At 41.6% G+C, this 20,822-nt stretch overlaps 1 protein-coding gene across 1 annotated transcript in view; it reads right to left on the minus strand.

Annotated features, from left to right (window-relative positions):
* Nucleotides 1-20,822, minus strand: part of LOC144894021 (uncharacterized) — a 64,284-nt gene that overhangs the window by 12,214 nt on the left and 31,248 nt on the right. Inside the window, exons 8-10 of the mRNA XM_078785510.1 lie at nucleotides 10,117-10,200; nucleotides 4,891-4,968; nucleotides 2,147-2,230 (exon numbers count right to left, since the gene is read on the minus strand). Of these exons, the coding sequence (XP_078641636.1) occupies nucleotides 2,147-2,230; nucleotides 4,891-4,968; nucleotides 10,117-10,200 (246 nt within the window). The remainder of the gene's footprint in view (nucleotides 1-2,146; nucleotides 2,231-4,890; nucleotides 4,969-10,116; nucleotides 10,201-20,822) is intronic.

The raw sequence follows: 20,822 nt of genomic DNA on the forward strand, positions 1-20,822 counted from the left end.
GATTGACTACTATAATTCAGCTCAGCCTTTAATTGCGAAATGGGTCCATCCTGGCCGAGGCGGCCACGACCGGCCTCACCACCTAGCCTATAACCTTCCCGAGGCCCGTCCCGACATTTTTAGTTATTTTTGAATTAATTTACTACTATAATTCAGCTTTTACTCTCGGCCGTAGAAGAAAGACTACTATAATTCAGCTCAGCTTTTAATTGCGAAATGGGCCCAGCCCGGCCGAGGAGGGCCTCGACCGGTCTCGCCACCTAGCCTATAACCTTTCCGGGGCCCATCCCGACATTTTTTGTATTAGAGGTTTCCTCCCATCTTTCACTGTTCAGGAGATTAGCGTGCACAGACAAACAAACAAATAAACAAACATACAAACAAACAAACAAAAACTTTCTTATATATATCTATATATATATATATATATATATATATATATATATATATATATATATATATATATATATATATATATATATATATATATATATAGATATATATATATATATATATATATATATATATATATATATAATAATAATAATAATAATAATAATAATAATTTAAAAAATAATAGAAAGTGTCTGCATCAGTGCCAGTGTGTCTCCTCAATAACTCCAAAACCATGAAACCTAATATGTCCTCCATAACTCCAAAACAATGAAACCTAAGATGTCCTCCATAACTCCAAAACCATGAAAACTAGCGCCCGAAACTTTGTACGCATGCTCAATAATCCCTTGCCTTGGAACATGCCACAACAGTTTCTGTACAATAAAGCGCTCACCTCACTCATATCATCGATTGCCTGATCTTCATACCTATGAATCGCAGTATACAACGCTAATTGCTTGCCAAGCCAGGTGTTCCTTATCAACCGTTTCCTTGGAGTACTTGCTTGAGTACTTAAGCCATTCAGTGAGCACACTTCAAGTTGCTTGGTCATGGAACACACCCCTCCCTGTTTCAACATTCTCTCACCTTTCCATTTGTTTATTTGTATTTTTGCTTAAATAATTGGTAAACCTTTGTGGTTGTTGTTTTGGTGTAGTTAGTGACTTACCTTTGCCTTTTTGTTGCCGTGCCGTCCATGCGGAACTTCGTACGGAACCACAACGGACCTTGGAACAGGCAGCAACTGTTTCTATAAGATAAAGCGCTCTAAATTCATTTTCTCACTCATTCCAAAAGTGAGAAGCCCTTCACTGACTCTCCCTCACTTTCAGCCTTTGGAAGTCCTTCACTGACCCTCCCTCACTTTCAACCTCTGGAAGTCCTTCACTGAACCTCCCTCACTTTCAGCCTCTAGAAGTCCTTCACTGAACCTCCTACACTTTCAACCTCTGGAAGTCCTTCACTGAACCTCCTACACTTTAAACCTCTGGAAGTCCTTCACTGAACCTCCTACACTTTCAGCCTCTGGAAGTCCTTCACTGAACCTCCTACACTTTCAACCCCTGGAAGTCCTTCACTGAACCTCCTACACTTTAAACCTCTGGAAGTCCTTCACTGAACCTCCTACACTTTCAGCCTCTGGAAGTCCTTCACTGAACCTCCTTCATTTTCAGCTTCTAGAAGTCCTTCACTGAACCAGCTGCTTCTCTTTGGGCGGTCTTTTAAGGATCTGCCCGACACTCAGCCGCTCAGTGACATCAACAAGCCTTGGTAACTTGGCACCAATTGGGGGAGGTGGTGTTAACCCCACCCCTGTGCCTCTTGGCTCTACCAGAACTTTCCAGATGTTGTGGGATTGCACCTAAACTCGTCCATGGTTAGTGTTGTGAGGCCGTGATTCCTTTAAACGTTTATAAGAGACAGATTACAAAGGCTAAAACAAGAAATGGGATTGAATGGAAATAGTGGGGGATTAGAAAGAAAGATTGTAGGGGATAACAACCTGATTTCTACACTATTATCGACGCCCATTGCTATTACAATTCATTTTACCACACACTTGCATTAAAACATCAATTAAGGGGAATAACTATTATAATCCATGCAATTTAGTTAAAATTGGATAATCCAAATAATCTTTAAAAAGCCTTTTTATCTGTTCCTAAAAAATAATTTTGTGAATATTTCTCAATCGAGAGAAAAAATACATTTGGAGCAAAATGTGAGCATTAATCAATTGTCCACTCACCACATCCATTGGAGAGTTCTCAGAAGCGGCAGGTGTTTGAAGTATCTTTTGACTCTTCTTTTGAGCTTTATGACTTGGTTTTACCTGCACATAATCGGGCACATTGGGAGTGATGCTCTCTGTTCCAAATCATGTGGCTTTACAACTACAAACAACAACTAGAACTATGAGCAGTGATGATAGGCTTCCAGGTAAAATGCCCGCCATACCACGTGACTGATGATGTCATCATTTTCAAGAAATTTTCATCATGGGTATTCGATCATCTCTGTAAATTTTGGTTTGGACCGGTTAAGTGGCTATGGAGATATAGATATTCAATTTTTTCCCCTTAATTCCAAGTTGGCCACCATACAACGTGACTGCTGATGATGTCATAGTTTGCAAAATAGATCCTCATGTGTCTTCAATGATACTTATGAAGTTTTGGATTGATCCGTTGATTGGTTCTGGAGATATGGATTTTCAAATATTTTTTCCTTAAATCCAAGATGGTCACCTTACCACATGACTGCTGATGTCATGGTTGAGAATCATTTTTCCCCATGGATAGTTCATCAAGCCTATGAAGTGTCGGATTGATCTGTTGAGCGGTTCTGGAGAAAAGATAATAAAAAATTTGGCTTAAATTCAAGATGGCCGCCATACCACGTGACTGACGGCATCATCATTTAAAATAAATTGTCCTCATGAGTAGTTGATCATATCTGTAAATTTTGGTTTGGATCGGTTAAGCGGTTCTGGAGATATCAATTTTCAATTAGTTTTTCTTTAAATCCTAAAATGGCCGCCAAAACACATGACCGATGATGTATCTTTTCACAAACTTTTATCCCCATAGCTAGGCGATCATTTTTGTAAAATTTTGCGTTGATCCGTTCAGAGCATCTGGAGCAGTAGATGTTTAAAGATAAATACGTCATCGGCAATGGCAGCCACTGTAAGTCAAAATTGCAAAAACAAAATTAACGATGCACGAAGCTGCATTGTCGTTTTTTTCTCGGAATTTCTAGGAATTCACCACAAAATGTGTGAGAATAATAATCCTTACAAGAACAACAGGTTTCCAGGGGGGACCTCACAGGAAGCCGAACTAGAGAGTTCACGGAACACCTTACCCCACACATCCTTGAGAAAAAGGACATGGAACGGTCTTTTGATTGGACATGGAACTGATTTTAAAGGCTGTAGAAAAAGGCAAAACAAACTTTTTTGGATCATCACGTTGATGCAGCACCTTTTACTCCACCTTAGTTAACACGTTAAATTAGTTATTCATGCCTGTTTTTGTGTATTTTATGACTCCCCCCAAAACACTAAGTTTCCTATTTGGAATGATTTTCAATTTTTGTTTGACTGCCAGACAGAATGATTTTCAACACGTGCATGTGCGATCGGGATGAGACGTCGTACAATTTGCCAATTTCAGACCCAAAGCACTCTTAAACTAGATTCTAGATGGTATTCATAGAATACTTACCCTGCACAGTCAACTAGTTACGAGCCAACTCTTCTGTTTTTGAACGTTTTTTTTTTGATCCAATATGGCTGCCAGACCACGCGAGTGATGACATCATAAATTTATATTCTCTAATATAATTGTGGCATGGATTACGCTCAATAAATTTCAAACTGATTAGACTAAGCATTGTCCCTATCGAATTATGACGTCATGATTATGGCACCAATGACGTCATCGCTAACAACACCTATTCCCCATATGGATTTCTTTACAATGAGCCACGTTTCAATTTTTTCCATGCAGCGGTTTTGGAGATAGAGGTGCAACATTTTTCGGTTTTTCCAAGATGGCGCCTGTAACACATGACCTATGACGTCATGATTTTTTTTTTAAATGCAGACATGGCACACGGCACACGTACGGCACACTGTACACATACGCACATGAATGCTTAACCCTGCTTTTCGCTTCGCGGGAGCAGGGTAATAACATATTCGTGTTTTATGGTATTGGAAATACATCTTTCAATTGAAATCAAGTAGCTCCTTGATCATAGACTGGCATCTGTAGACAGACAAAGTGACCGATTGCTTAGCCCCACTTTTCACTTCGCACACGTGGGGTAATTACAGAGCAATAATTTCCTCTCCAGGGAAGACGACGAGTCAGCAACTTATTGCTTTTTTGTATAATCGTTGGGAATCTTAGTTACCGTGGCAGCATCAAAATGGTAAATAGGAAACGAGAAAGAGCAATCAGAGATTGCAGACCCTCGCCAGGACGTGTTTTTAGTGTTTTTAAGGCTTTTGTGTATAATCAAATATGGCGGCTGAACCACGTGACCGATGACGTCATCCTTATTTTTTTTTCTTTCTCCAATTATCCTTAGATGACGCTCAAGAAATTTGATCTTGATCGGATGAAGTTTTGTACTTGTCGAATTATGACGTCATAATGGAGGAACCTATGACATCATCATATTTTATTCTCCATGGAGATTTCTTTACAATGAGAGGTGTCAATGTTTTCGATGCAGCGCTTTCGGGGATATCGAGGTGCAAAGCTTTTCGGTTTTTCCAAGATGGCGTCCGTACCACGTGACCTATGACGTCATAATTATCATTAAAAATTCTGCAGGAGGAGGCGCACCTATGGTGAAAATTTCCTGTCATTCGGAGAAACAGTTGCAGAGAAAATCATATTTATTCTGTGCGGACAAACGGACAGACGGACCGAAATGCAATTCCCTCTCCTCTGGCGAGGGTAATAATTACACACTCACCACATCTTTGTTGTTTTCAGAATCTGATGTTTCAAGGACATTTTTTCTCTTCTTTGAGGGTTTACACCTCAGTTGTACCTGCACGGAGCAAACACGCAGGTATTGATGCACACGGCCCCGAGTAACTTGGCTTTACAACTACAAAGCAATCATTTCCTCGCCATGGAGATACTGCCCTTCAAGTCAGGAACTTCTTACTTTTTAAAGATGATTAAACATAACAGATGGTTCCTAAGGTGGTTTACATTGGTGTGACCGTTTGATGAAATTTATGTCGCTGGCTGGTAGATTAAGGGAATTTCACTGTTGCGAGCAAATGCACAATTACAAATTGATACTCATATTATAAAACTGCTCTTTCTACAAAATTGTAATTACCTCTGCCACCAAAGGTGGATGTAGGTTATGTTTTCACCCCTGTCTCTCTGTCCGTTTGTGAACAAAATATCAAAAAACGTTGTGGACGGATTCGGACGAAATTTGGCAGAGATGTAGCGTTTGTGACAAGGACGAAATGATTAGATTTTGGTGAAGATCCAGATTCAGATCCGGCTACCAGAATTTATTAAGCGATTCTTCGCCATTGGGCGATAGGGACAAAAACGATACATAGCAGGATGTCTCAAAAAGTTGTGGACTGATTTGGACGAAATTTGGTGGACCGGTTGTGTGTGTGACGAGGAAGAATCGATTCGATTTTGGTGAAGATCTGAATATGGATTCGTATATGAGAATTATTTAATTTTTTAAGTGATTCTTAACCATTGGGAGATAGGGCCAACCAGCCGGAGGTATGGTATGCTCTCTACTGAGTGCCGTTCCAGTTTACTTATATGTTCAGTTCCATTTATAGCAATAATTCTATGCAAGTGACATGAAGTTTGAAGAAAAAGATTGCGATGTTACTAGTAAGGGCATTTTATGAGATATTTCACAAATCTGTTAACTAAATTGTTACCAAAAAATTTCTTCACCAATATGTTTGTAAAGGTGTGTAATAACATGTGTTAAAATGTTGAAGTTCAACTCCCGTGGGAAACCCAGAAAAAAAGCTGTTGAATTCGGGTACCGAAAAATTATTTTTGAGAATTTTTATTTTTTTTAATCGGCCCTTAAGTAACTTTTGAGGGGTCAAATAAGGGTTTTTCATGATTCTGAGTTGATTGTTAACATTTATATTTTCACTTTTACATTTACACACAAAGTAGCTTTTATTTCACATACATATATAATACTCAAGAGTTATTTCTCATTCACAATGTCAGAAGTTTCAACAGTCATTGTCTATGTCTTCTTCAGACTCAACAACATCATGACTGCAGTTTCTGCTTGTAATGCCATTACAGACTCCACAGGCCGAGATGCACGTGACCCCATTCTTCTTGCAGCTGCATCGCCGGTTGCTGCAACCTCCATGACAATTACAGCTCGTGAACTGCAATAGCTCCTCAGGAGCCGTGGGGTCCAGTGTTGGAACTGGCTCATACCCATGCACACCTATTGTCCATCCATAGTCACTGGGGTTCAGAGACATGCTCTGTAGAAGGATCCAGTCCCGGGTCTGCAGGTAGGCACGGAGTGAATGTTGTGCAGCTGCACCCTCTGTTGGAGGTAGAGTCTCTGGTTTGATCACTCCTGCTGCTGCCCAGAGTGTGTCATCTGGAGTGAGGAGTGGCTGATCATGAGCCAGGGAGGAGGAAAGCTCAGCGAGGGGGAGAAACATGATCGCGTTCGTTCCTATCTGTTTCCTGTTCGTAAATGGAATAATCTTTACTTCAGTTCCTCTCAGGATCTTAGCTTTGTCGAGTGCCTTCAACTTCACCCGGGGGAAAGCTGCTGTTGTCTGTGGATCTGGCAAAGGTGGTGCCGGAGAGGTGACTTCGATCCAACCCATTGAGTGAAAGGGAGTGTTTCCGTGAATAGAGACAATGTTTAAATCTATATTGTCTCCAACAAACTGAGTGACTGCATTGTTTGTTTCCCCAACCTCCATAAAGACCACCTGATCATTACTTGACAATTCACTTTCACTGGCTGGCACTTTGGCTGTCATTACTGATTGATCCTCAAGCGCAGCATCAACCGCAACCTCATCATTGATCTGTTCATCGGTTTCCTCCACAATGGTGTCAAGAGTGCCAGAAGTATCTGGAACATCATCTCCACTCCTACTATTAAGGAAGCAGTATTTGTAGTTTTGTGTCTCCGTGTAAGACTCAGTGTATCCCAGCCGGTGGAACTTGTTGAGCATCCATTTTGACCCAAATCTATGATCGAGTTGTATGGCAAGCCCCATTTGGTGTGGCAATACTCCAGACCGAGGTCGACAGGCCTTAATAAAATTCTGCCCCCAAACGGCAACTCTTTCGTCTGTCTTGACAATCGGTCTCAAGAACATCTGAAGGCTTGCAGGAACAAGTGTCAGCTGACTATCGATGTCAGTCATACTGTGTGTGGTGGGGTATGACTTTGGACCTAAATCAATCAAGGCAATATCATTGGATATGAACTTGAGTGCCGTCTTTATGATCTGAGTCTTCTCATCTCCATGGTCAAGATTAGCATGATGCTCTCGCAGAATATTGTCGGTGCCATCTTTGAGACAGAGTACATCTGCCCTTCTTTCCTGTGTTGTGAAATACAAGGTGTCTTCATATTTCTCTAGAAGTTTTATCTTTAGCCAATGCTTTGAATAAGAAAGGCTCTTCTCTGGTGACTGATCAAACTCCTGCAGCTTTTCATGGACTTGGTCCATGTTCATTACCCCATGCTCTAATTCTGAGTCTAACCATTCGCAGAATTCAATAAAAACTGCCTCTCGCTCCTCATCAATACTCCTCTGTCCTCTCTTCCTTTTTCCTTCCTCATCAGTCTTGGACAAACTGTCACCTCTCGCAAACATAAGTTTGCATCGCAAATGGTACAGTGTTTCTTCTGCTACCAAGTCGTTGATCCCTTCCAGGCGTCCAGTGACTTCAGTGCCCCAGTCATCCCCGCGACTCCGTGCTGTCTTCAGCAAGCTTGCCTTCAGTGTATCTGCAGTCAAATGATCTGGCACTCTGTATTTCTTTCTAGCTTGTGCTGGATTATTTTTGTAGAGCTGGGCTGGTTGGTTGCAAAGAATGCATACATCCTTATACAGGAGGTCAACTGACTGTGATCTTCTAGAACTGCAGCCAGTTGATGAACTGAACTCACAAGTAGTGCGTCTTCTCTTCAACTTTGATGACTCTTTCTCTGCTTTTGATGCTTGAGCTGACTTCTTGGTGGTTGCAACAAAGTTGTTGTACAGATCATTTTTACACTTCTGGTGGTACCTCAGTTTTCCTTCCTTTTGAGCCTCCTTCATACGTTCCACAACAGTAACATTTTCGACAGTTTCTGCTTGTTTCAATAAAGTTGAGTATCCCTTTGGAGTTGCCTGTATGAGCCTTTCAGCTGGTGTATCCGAGCGTGCACAGATGAAGCAATTGAGCACAGGTGGAGTAACGTCTTCATCCATATTGCTAGACTCCATGTCCTGCAAAGTAGAAAATGAGATATATTTAGAAATTATTTTTCCACAAAGGAGTGTCTGTGGTGAAATATAAATGTTAACAATCAACTCAGAATCATGAAAAACCCTTATTTGACCCCTCATAAGTTACTTAAGGGCAGATTTTAAAAAATAAAAATTCTCGAAAATAATTTTTCGGTACCCGAATTCAACAGCGTTTTTTCTGGGTTTCCCACGGGAGTTGACCTTCAACATTTTAACACATGTTATTACACACCTTTACAAACATATTGGTGAAGAAATTTTTTGGTAACAATTTAGTTAACAGATTTTCATATGTTTCCCTTACTATACGCAAGAACGAGGATCTATTTTTATTTCCAGGTTTGAGGCTCATGGAAGAACGAGGCCAACTGAGGAAAAGTTGGGGATGAAAAGTAAATTGCTTTCCTTGGATCTGCTGAGTGGAGGACCTGCTGGCTCCGTGTCATGTGACCAGATCCGCAGCTCTGATTGGACGTTTGTGAGGACATACATACACCGGACGGACAAACACTCTTTCAGATGGCATTGTCCTACTGGCTAAGCCGTAAAAAAATGGCTGCCGAACCATGTGACTGATGACATCATCAAATTTATTTCGCAACCAATTTATCCCGGGATCACACTCGAGAAATTTCATACCGATCAGATCGGGCGTTCTACTTGTCGATTTGCTGAGTGAGGCCACAGAGGCGAGGTCACCTTGGATACTCCCAACACTTTCCCTGTTACCCTCCCAGTGTCAAAGCTGAACACTCACACACTCACCTCTGAGCTGTATTATTGACCCAGCGATAAACTGTCACCCCGGTATTTCACAGACTGCACATCAATGTGCGTGCCATTCCGCATATGGAAGTTAAACTGGGTGTCCTGTTTGCCAGCATTGGTGGACATTAAAGATGCCACAGTGTCTGCCCTTCTTCGAGTAGGCAAGCTCTTGTCGGCACCATGAACAATTAACAAATTCCTGCTCTAACTTACAGGGGGCACTGTATCAGCAGCACAGGCACATCTCCCTCCCCCCCCAACCCTCCTTCCTCCATCCACCAAGCAATGATGCAAGTCAGAGGCCCCATTTGGCATACGAGATTAAATTAACTCCATTCTTTCATCCCGCTGTATCTCTTGCCTGTAGACCCATATTTTCAAGTCTCTTGTCTCAAAGTGGTGGAGAAGCACTGTTCAGGAGAGGGTTATAAGAATATTTCAAAGTCACTTATTATCCCTTTGAGCAAGGTGAAATCCATCATTAAGAAGAGGAAGATGTATCATACCACCCAGACTCCACCCATACGAGGACGCCCACTAAAGCGCAGCAGACGGGCAAGCAGGAAATTTGTCCGGGATATCGCTGTAAATCGAAGAACGACTTTGAAAGTTCTGTAAAGCTCTATGTCCAAGATGGGAGTCAGTTTCCATCAATCGACAATATCCCATTCCCTTCACAAAGCCGGCCTCGATGGACAGGTGGTGCATTCATGACGTGTACATCTGCCTCTCCCATAAACAGCAGATCTATAAACTATAAAGCAGATTTTGAAACACAAGTAGTTCAAATTGAATAATCGAAATAATCTTGAAAAAGCCCTTTATCTGTTCATAAAAAAAAAATTGTAAATATTTCTCAATCAAGAGAAAAGCCACATTTGGAGTAAAATGTGAACATTGAACGAATGTACACTCACCACATCCACTGGAGAGTTCTCAGAAGCTGCAGGTGCTTGAAACATCTTTTGACTTTTCTTTGGAGCTTTACAACTCGGTTTTACCTGCACATAATCGGGCACATCGGGAGTGATGCTCTCCATTCCACATCATGTGGCTTTAGAACTACAAACAACTAAAGAGTTCATGGAACACCTTACCTAGACTGGTGGAAAAATGTTCAAATTCCACTTCAGGGGGTACGGAATGTTAGGAGCAGGCATCCATGTCAGCTAGTTAATATGACCCATACTGAACATATTTCAGGTGGATGCCCATTGATTTGGGCCTTTTTAATTTTTTTATACCAAAAACAAAATGGCCGGACAAATAGAAAATGTATAACTTAGAAAATGTCTGATAACTTCAGTTGTACTGAAGCTGTGGTTCTGAAATTTGACATATATCATCGCAGCAATACCAGTAAAGTGTCCAAGAAGTATTAGGCCATTCCATAACGAATTGATAAAGTTATATACAGATCAGTCACAAAAATGTACAAAAAATCTCAAAGCTGAACTCTGTTAATTTTCAAATCACGCGACTTATCTTGACTTTTACTGTGGGTATGTTTGTGTAGTTTGGTATATTTTACTCCAGTGATACCAGTAAGATGTCCTGCAAATATCATGCCAAACTATACATATTTGATAAAGTTATGTGCATATTTATATACAATAGTCAGATTTGACTATTAAGAAAAATATGTTAACCTTTACCAAAAATATGGTTCTGAAATGTTGCATTTGTATCTCATTGATACCTATGAATTGTTCTAAATATATGAATTGTCCTAAATATATTGATGCAAAGATATTATGTTTTAATCACATGTTAAAATCATTTATTATATAATAAATTATTTTAGCATAATGTGATTTTAGCATATGTGTTTAAAACATAATTTCACCAAATCATTAGGCGTTAAACCTCTCACAAACCTGAAACTCATTATGGAAAGATTCACGTATTTTCTGTTCGTATCCACCATGTTGGGCGCGGCCGGAAGTGCCTCGTTATCAGGTCAGCTTCACTTCCGGTGTTTCCGCTTCCGTTCAGCGTCAGTGTTGCCTGATGTTCAGACCGATGACCGATGTTTGAGATGAACTTCAGCTTTTCACCAGCTATACAGGTGCAGCATTGATCTTTTTTGGCTTGAACACGGACATCTTTGCGACGGGAAAACGCTGATTGAAAAGTTTGATACCTACAGCCCGCAGTCCGGCTATCGTGAAGTCGGGCTGCACAAATTTCAATTTTTTATAGGATTCGACATTACGGCAGTAATGGGACGGCACGGTCGGGACGCCACGTAAAAATGCTGGCAGAAACTGGCTATCATATTATGCAATTTCTGATGTTTGCAGGATGTGGTGAACTGAGTTGAGCTTCAACATGGAATCCAAGGTAAAATGCCAGAGCCAAAAGCGGAGTTCTGACACAAGTACTGACTGGACCCTCTGCATCTTCTGTCAAAACAGAGACCCAAAGAAACCAACGAGAAACCTCGGAGACGCCGGAATTCAAAGAGTCCGTGAAGCCGCTGCAGAGCGCAAGAAGTACAATGACTCTGAGAACTGGCACACTGTTGAAAGAATTCAAAACATTGACTTTAAGGAAATCACAAAACAGACTGAAGTCCTGAATCACAAAGACTGCTATTCGACGTTTACAAGTTCGTTCAAAATAACTCGACTCAGGAAAAAATATGAAAGCACTCTTGCCACCTCAAGCAGTGCACCTGAGACAAGTTCACCACCGAGACCATCTCTACGCAGTAAACTGTCCATTATGGACACTGATTTGTGCTTTTTCTGCCAAGAGAAAAGTTGCAAACAAACGTATTTGGTCGCTACCTTTGATGTTTCTGACAAAATTCTCCAAAGAGCTCAAACAGACCCTGTGTTGCGGTGTCGCCTGGCAGGAGTAAGTGATCTCGTGGCTGCTGATGCCAGGTATCATCTTAAGTGTTATGTACAGTTCAATAGAAAAGCATCGAAATCTAGTACAAGCACAACTCAAACGTCCAGAGATATATCTACTTTGAGAAAGTCGCATCTGAAGTATCGACTGGACTGGCCCGAGGTGAAATCTATACGCTTCTAGACGTTTGGGAAAGGTACAGGTCTTTGCTCAGCGAATTCGGCATTGACGCTGGACCATACCGGGACAATAAATCCCGCCTCAAAGAGAAACTACACCGACTTCTTCCAGGACAGATCAACTTTGTACCTCAACTCGATCCACATCAACCACAATTGTTGTTTTCCACACTGTCATCTAAGATCGCTGTTCAGACACAGAAAAGGCGTTCGGATGAAATGGAGACAAAGAGAAATATGGATGATCTTAGGCCAACCCAGTTCTCGCGCTCAGAGACAGAAGAGTTGTTGACCTTGCATCACTGCGCGTTACGCATTAGAGGTGACATCAGTTCTCGTCCAGGCCTAAATAATTGCACGTCAGTTAGTAAGGAGAGTGCCGAAAAGATTGTACCGGAGAGCTTGTTTCTATTCCTCAGTATTTTGCTGTCTGGGGAAGTGGACGGACAGGCTGACGATAAATTTGTGAAGCGAACTGCTTTGAGCATAAGTCAAGACCTAGTCTACGCAGTGTCGAAGCACAAAACGCTCACACCAAAACACGTTGGACTTGGCCTAGCAATTCATCAGGCAACACGTTCAAAATCGTTGATTGAACTCATCCATCACGCAGGACACTGTCCCAGCTATGACCAGATACGTAGACTGGACACAACTCTTGGAGTTCAAAATCTGCAACACTTCGCAGATTGCAACAATACTCCTGTCCCTTCAAATATATCATCCAACAAGTTTTGCCAATACGCTGCTGATAACATCGACATTATCGAAGAAACGTTAGATGGTATGGGGACGTTTCATGCGACGCAGATGGTAGTTTACCAGAGAGGGACCCCTCAACATCAGCAACAGGAAGTACTTCCTCTTGGAAAGTCAAGGTCCTTGAAGGTCCCTCCCGAACTTCATCGTTTGGAGAAAGTCACTCGCCAATCTTCTCGAGAAGATCCTAAATTCACAGCCACCTTGAATGAGACGATGTTTACCCCAGATGATCAGGTGTCTGACGAAGCTTCTGCCCGAGATATGGCCTGGATTCTCTCTTGCATCTATGGCTCTAACAGTGACGATGTGCCAGCGTGGACCGGGTTCAACCAAGTTACAACACAAGACAAACACGAGCTCTGCACAATCGGGTATTTGCCGCTCCTCAACGCCCCGGCCCACGAGAACGACACGCTGTGGACAGTTATGATGCGATGCCTGAGGATTTCCAACATTATAAATCCTGGCCAGTCCACAGTCATTACTCTGGACCAGCAGCTGTACTGCAAGGCCAAGGAAATACAGTGGGCAAACAGTAATGAATGCAAAACGATATTCTTGCGACGTGGGGGGTTCCACATTGTCAAGAATTTCATGTGTGTGATTGCAAATCATTTTGCAGACTCTGGTCTTACGGAGGTGTGGGCGGAGAGTTCCGTTTTTGGAGAGAATACAGCTCAAAATAACATGCAGGCCAAATCGTACAACCGGGCTATTCGTGCACACAAGCTAACATTTGAAGCTGTTTGGAAAACACTCTGGCCGACATTCATCGTATGGGCTAAAGATCACCAAGTAGAAGAAGTTGAGCTCCAAACATTATCAGTCCACGTCGTAGAAGCTTTGGAAGCACACAATGAGCGAGATGTGACCAGCAACAAAGTCAAAGCACTGAAAGACGCAGTTCAGCACTCCAGAATAACAAGACTGTTGGACGACTTCCAAGAGACACAACCACCCACTACCAGATTTTGGGTGACGTACATCAAAATGATCTCCATCTTGTTGCTGTTCCTGCGTGCAGAGAGAACTGGAAATTGGAACCTACATAAATCGTCCTTTGCTGCAATGTTACCCTGGTTTGCTCAGTATGACCACGCAAACTACACTCGCTGGGGGGCAGTTTATCTTGCTGACATTATGATCCTTGAAACAAGCCACCCCGATGTTCACCAGGAGTTCATGAATGGAAATTTTGTGGTCAAGACAACCAATAACACATTCAATCAGCTATCGACGGATCAAGCCTTAGAGCACGTCAACAAAGTCGGCAAAGTTGCCGGTGGTCTTGTAGGAATAACGAGATCAGAAGGAGCAAGAGATCAATGGTGCCTCACATTCAACGAACGGAGCAGAATAGTAGACGACACAAGCGCCATGTTGGACATGCATGCTACAGATGAAGACTACAACCCTTCTTATGTAAAAGAAGCCGGACCCTCAAGACTAAAGCGGGACAAGGAAGATGTTCAGAAGATTGTCGACCAACTGAAGAAATTCGGCATTTTTCAACACCAAAATCTAGCTGTCGTTAGCCTGGCCACTCGAGATGTAGCTTCTCCTCAAATAACGGAATGTCTTCTGACAGCACATGCACAAGGGCAAGACAAATTGAAAGAATTTGTGGGCTTACGTCTCATCACGAAAAAAGTGGGATTCCATGACAAGCTCAGACAGTCGAAAAGCCTGACGCTGAAAAGCATGTATCAGGTCCAGAACAAAAATTCGACTGAATGAATGAATGAATGATCGTTTTAAGGCCAATTTCCCCGCTAGAGCAGGGGTTAGCCTTGCGGGCCCCATGACAATCATGGTTCCCTGTTTGAGTCTGAAACAAAAACTCGTCAAAGCAGACCGTAACCTCTTTCAACGCTTGCTTGTTTCAAAAGAAGCTGGACGCGAGGTGGACCTGAAGGAAATCCTCAGCCATGAACTTTCGCTGGTTCCTCTATCACTTGCAGACACATCCGGAGCAATGCGATCCACAAACAAAGCAGCTCTCGGAAATATCCTTCAGACAAGAACAACTGTAGAGAAAGAGCCGCCGACAGCAAATCTGAAAACGTGTGTAATCATCGATGGCCAGGCACTTGTTCAAGCAATCGGCAAACCTGCAAATGCCCACAATTTTGGACAACTCGCAGACCGGTTCGTAGCCTCTGTCTTCAGTCACTTCAGTGACACTTGCTCCAGAGTTGACGTTGTGTTTGATAGGTATGAAGCACATACCATCAAGGACACCACTCGGATTTTACGGACCGGGAAAACCCGGCCAATACGTCGCAAAGTGGACAACAGGGATGTGCCATTACCCGTCAACTGGAGGCAATTTATTGACCTCCCAGAAAACAAGCAAGACCTGGAACACTTTTTGAGCATGGAGCTCATTCGTCAAGCAAGGTCGACTCAACCGAATCGTGAAGTCGTGACATCTGGCGGATTCCATGACCGAACGGCGGTTGAGTCATCCCGTGGAACGGACGTCAACTCCCTCAAATCAAACCACGATGAAGCTGATACCAGAATATTGTTACACGCCAAGTCTGTGACAGATCTTGGGTTTGAGCGTCTGATCATTTGTTCCAGGGACACAGACGTCCTTGTTCTCCTCGTTCACTTTGCCAGTGACTTATCTGGAGAGCTTTGGTTGCAAACGGGAACAGCGAAGCAACGGAGCTTTGTTGCTGTGCACGCTGTAGACCTTGATCCAGCTCCCCGCCACAATCTTCCAGCATTCCATGCCCTCTCGGGCTGCGACACAGTCAGTCAATTTTGTGGCATTGGCAAAACAATAGCATGGAAAACGTTCATCAAGAACTGTCCCTTATTGGACGGGCTCGGACGCGGCACACTTACTGAAAGAACACTGACAGATGTAGAGAGCTTCATCTGCAGACTGTATTCAAACAATGATAACAACACAAACATCAATGACGTGCGTTTCAAAATGTTCCTCAAAGGTCACAAAGAACCAGAGAAGTTGCCACCAACCCGATCTTCTCTGAAGCTGCATATCAAGTGAGCACACCATCAGTGTACAATTTGGCTCTCTTCACTGATCGCACAACCAGATATATCTTCCCCGGTGGGAAATGGATGGAACAAGGACGGTACAACTGGAAATATACTTCCTCATTTGATGAGTGATAAACCATTTCCAGAGGTTTACCTCAAGCTTACACAATGCCAGTGTAAGAATTGCGAATCTCACAGATGCAGTTGTCGTCTTAAGGAGCTAAGATGTACCGCTGGTTGTGGTTGCGCTGACGGAACGTGTCGGAATCCTTTGAACAGTGCCCAAGATGACTCGGACTACACCACCGAAGACTGATGTTAATATTATCCCAACACAGTTTTTTTTTGAAATCAAACGAACTTCATCAAAGTATGTCCGTACATTTGTACAAGCTCAATATAATGCATCAAGATGTAATTTTCTTAGATTTTCAGAGCATTTTTTCATGTTTGTCTCTCCATAGGGAAAGAAATAGATAAAATATCACTTAGATCGTTTGAGGAAGATGTGTGTATTATTATAATATGTCCAAATACAGCAAATTTCATTGTTATCCTGTATAAATACAAAGTTGTGTAATTTTATTACAATCCGGAGTTTTCGGAGTTTTCGATAATGGCGGCCACTTTGTTTTGGCTGTATAATATTTAAAAAGGCCAAATTTGATGGGCATCCACTTGAAATATGTTCACTATGAACCACTTTAACAGTCTGACATGGATGCCAGCTCCTAACATTCCGTACTCCCTAAAGTGATTTCTAGGCCCCTTTTCAGATTTTGCCTCTAGTCTAACCCTGTGCAGTCTGGAGAAAAAGGACATGGAAGGGCCTTTTCAACTATTGCTTTGTATTTGCGAGCACAATCTATATTTCCTGCAAGCCGCCATTTTGTCTGAATTTCGATATTCCTCAACGCTGAGAGCACGAGTGGCACATTTGATTAGTCGAGGTAGCGTAAAATGGCATAATATTTTGTCCATCTACTGCTAAACAGGTTTTTTTGGAAGTGCCAACAAGTTGATTTGTGTTCTACAGTGTTCAAGTAGATAATTCAATTGAAATAAAACAAGGAGAAAAAGAAATAAAATATGTCAGGGCTCCCAGGATTTTATCAATTTTGTTGCACGGAGATAAACGGCGTCAGTCGGCCATCTTTCGTCGGCTTACAAAACAAAACCTTCTGCCTATGTAAACCCTCATGCATTGTCTTTTTGCCAAGTTTAAACAAAATCGGCCCATGCATGTCGAGAAATGGTCGGGGAAACGTTTCAAGTAACAAAATGGCCACCAGTCGGCCATCTTGGATCTGATCTCGAAAATAAATGACATGTATATGTAAGCCATCATTCCTTATCTGTGTGCCAAATTTGAACAATATTGGTAAATGCATTTCTGATAAATGGTTGAGGACGTGTTCAGGACCGGGTTATTTTTTTTTACAACTAAATTGGCTGCCAGTCTACCAGTCGACCATCTTTTATCAGATCACAAAATAAAGTGAGGTGCACATGCATGCCGTAATGTGCTATGCTTGTGCCAAGTCTGGACAAAATCGGACCATGCATATCTGAGAAATTATTGGGGAAACTTAACGAAATGGCCGCCAGTCGGCCATCTTGGATTTGATTTCGAAAAAACATGATGTGCATATGTATACCATCATGTATTGTCTTTATGCCAAGTATGAACAAAATTGGTCCATACATGTCTGAGATATGGTTGCGGACACAAGCACGCACAGACAGACAGACGGACGAGACCCAATCCATAAGCCCCCGTTTCGGACTAAGTCCAAGTGGCGCTAATAAAGGTTTTAAAGGCTGTAGAAAACAAAGGAAAGCAAGTTTACCACCGTTGATGCACCACCTTTTACACCAACATATTTAACACGTTAAATTAGTTATTCATGCCTGTTTCCGTATCCTTTATGACTTCCCTAAAACAGTATGTTTCCGGTTTGGAATGATCTTCAATTTTGTTTGACCACCTGACAGACTTTAAAAAATTACGTTACTCCTCTCTACGCATGCGCGATCGGGACGAGACACCCTACAATTTGCCAATTTCATTCCCGAAGTACTGCTCAATGACATATTCACGTTCTACAGTTTTGAAAATATATCTTTCAATTGACATCAAGTCGTACCTCGATCACACACCGACATCTGTAGATAGACAGACAAAGTGAACAAATTTTTTAACACTGCTTTTCGCTTCACGCATGAGAGGTAATTACAAAGGAGTAATTCCCTCTCCACGAAAATAATAAGTCATCAACTTCTTATTTTTAAAAACAATTTGTGGGGAATATTAGTTGGTCTGGCAGCATCAAATAGTTACAACAGATTAATTGACATATGTGGGAAAATATCACACGCCCAGACCAGGAATCGAACCCAGGTCCTCTGGTGAACCGTACCAGTGCTCTGCCGTCTCAGCTATCTGGGCGACCCTGACCAAGCATGCAATTTTCTGACTGACTCTCGTGTTCAGGCTGTTGGTGCTCCTATCGTTGGCAGCGAGTGCCCTGGAAGCATTTATGGAAAGAGAGTGGCAATCATATGTGTGGGAAAATTGCAAGCTCAGTCAGGGTCGTCCAGATAGCAGAGCACTGGTACGGTTTTCAAGAGGACCTGGGTTTGATTCCTCGTCTGGGCATGTCATTTTCCCAAAGATATCAATTAATTTGTTATAATCCTGTTCAATCATTTAATTGTGTTACAACAGAACTGATTTTGTAAGAAACACCAAATTTTGAAATGCGTCACTGCAATACAATTACAATTTGTTGAAGATTTTTTTTCATTTGCAAATCTTCATTGTGTACGTCATTCTGATTCAATGTATAACACAGGGAATAAACAAGAAAGAGCAATCAGAGATTGCAGACCCTCGCAAGAATGTGTTTTCAGTGGTTTATAAGGCTTTTGTGTTAAAAACAAGTATGGTGGCCGAACCACGTGACCAATGACGTCATCATAATTATTTTTTCTCTACCAATTTATCCCTAGATGATGCTCAAGAAATTTCATCTTCATCGGATGAAGTTTTGTACTTGTCGAATTATGACGTCATAATGGAGGCACCTATGACACAATCATTAGCATATTTTATTCCCCATGGAGAGTTATTTACAATGAGCCATGTCTCAATTTTTTCCATGCAGCACTTTCAGAGATATGGAGGTGCAAAGTTTTTCGGTTTTTCCAAGATGGCGCCCATACCACGTAACTATTGACGTCATAATTATCATTAAAAATTATACAGGTTGAGATGCACCTATGGTGGAAATTTCCAGTCAATCGGACCAACGGTTGCAGAGAAAATCATATTTATTCTGTGCGGACAAACAAACAAGAAAACGTCATGTGGAGCACGATACTTGCAAAATCCGCTCCCCCCCCCCCCCCCCCCAAGGAAAAAAAATTCCATTGATACAGCAAATTGTCCATTTCATCAAGATTAAAATTGACAATCTTGATCAAAGCTCGGGTCAATAGGAAGAAAAGTGACGATTTTTCGGATGAAAAATGATGATTTTGGAAGGTTGACCTTGAGTTGACCTATGACCTATTGACCTAAAAAGTACGTTTCCCTATTTAGTGAAGCAATGTGCAAATGCTGTTCAATTTTCAAGTCAATCGGATGAAAATTGAGTATTTTAGAAATATGGCCAATGTTGACCTTTTGGCCAATGTTGATCTAAAATATAATTTGTGGTTGAATTCAGTGACCATATATGCAAGTTCTCTTCAAATTTCAAGTCAATCGGATGAAAATTGAGGATTTTAGAAATGTGGCCTATGTTGACCTTTTGGCCGATGTTCACCTCAAAAATACTTGGTGGTTGAATTCAGTGACCAGATATGGAAGTCCTTTTCAAATTTCAAGTCAATCAGATGAAAATTGAGGATTTTACAAATTTAGCAAAGTTGGTGACATTTGGCCTATGTTGACCTTTTGACATTTTGACAACCAAAACAATAGGCTTCTCAATTTGGACGACCTATACAACTTGGTGAAGTTTCGTGATGATTGGTTTCGAATTGTGACCTGTAGGCCGGTGACAAACAAACAAACAAGAAGACGTCATGCGGAGCACGATACTTGCAAAATCCACTCCCACCCACAAGAAAAAAAAATTCATTGATACAGCAAATTGTCCATTTCATCAAGATTAAAATTATCAATCTTGATCAAAGCTCGGGTCAACAGGAAGAAAAGTGACGATTTTTAAGATGAAAAATGATGATTTTGGAAGGTTGACCTTGAGTTGACCTTTGACCTTTTGACCTCAAAAATAGTTCGTTTCCCTATTTAGTGACTCAATGTGAAAATGCTGTTCAATTTCCAAGTCAATTCGATGAAAATTGAGGATTTTGGAAATTTGGCCTATGTTGACCTCAAGTATACTTGGTGGTTGAATTCAGTGACCAGATATGCAAGTCCTCTTCAAATTTCAAGTCAATCAGATGAAAATTGAGGATTTTAGAAATGTGGCCCATGTTGACCTTTTGGCCAATGTTGACCTCAAATATACTTGGTGGTTGAATTCAGTGACCAGATATGCAAGTCTTCTTCAAATTTCAAGTCAATTGGATGAAAATTAAGGATTTTAGAAATTTGGCCTATGTTGACCTTTTGGCCTATGTTGACCTTTTGGCCTATGTTCACTGAAAATGTAATTTGTGGTTGAATTCAGTGACCAGATATGCAAGTCATCTTCAAATTTCAAGTCAATTGGATGAAAATTGAGGATTTTATAAATGTGGCCCATGTTGACCTTTTGGCCCATGTTTACCTCAAA

This window comes from Myxine glutinosa, chromosome 1 (assembly GCF_964187855.1).
Source record: "Myxine glutinosa chromosome 1, kmMyxGlut1.1, whole genome shotgun sequence".
In the NCBI taxonomy this organism is placed as follows: Eukaryota; Metazoa; Chordata; class Myxini; order Myxiniformes; family Myxinidae; genus Myxine; species Myxine glutinosa.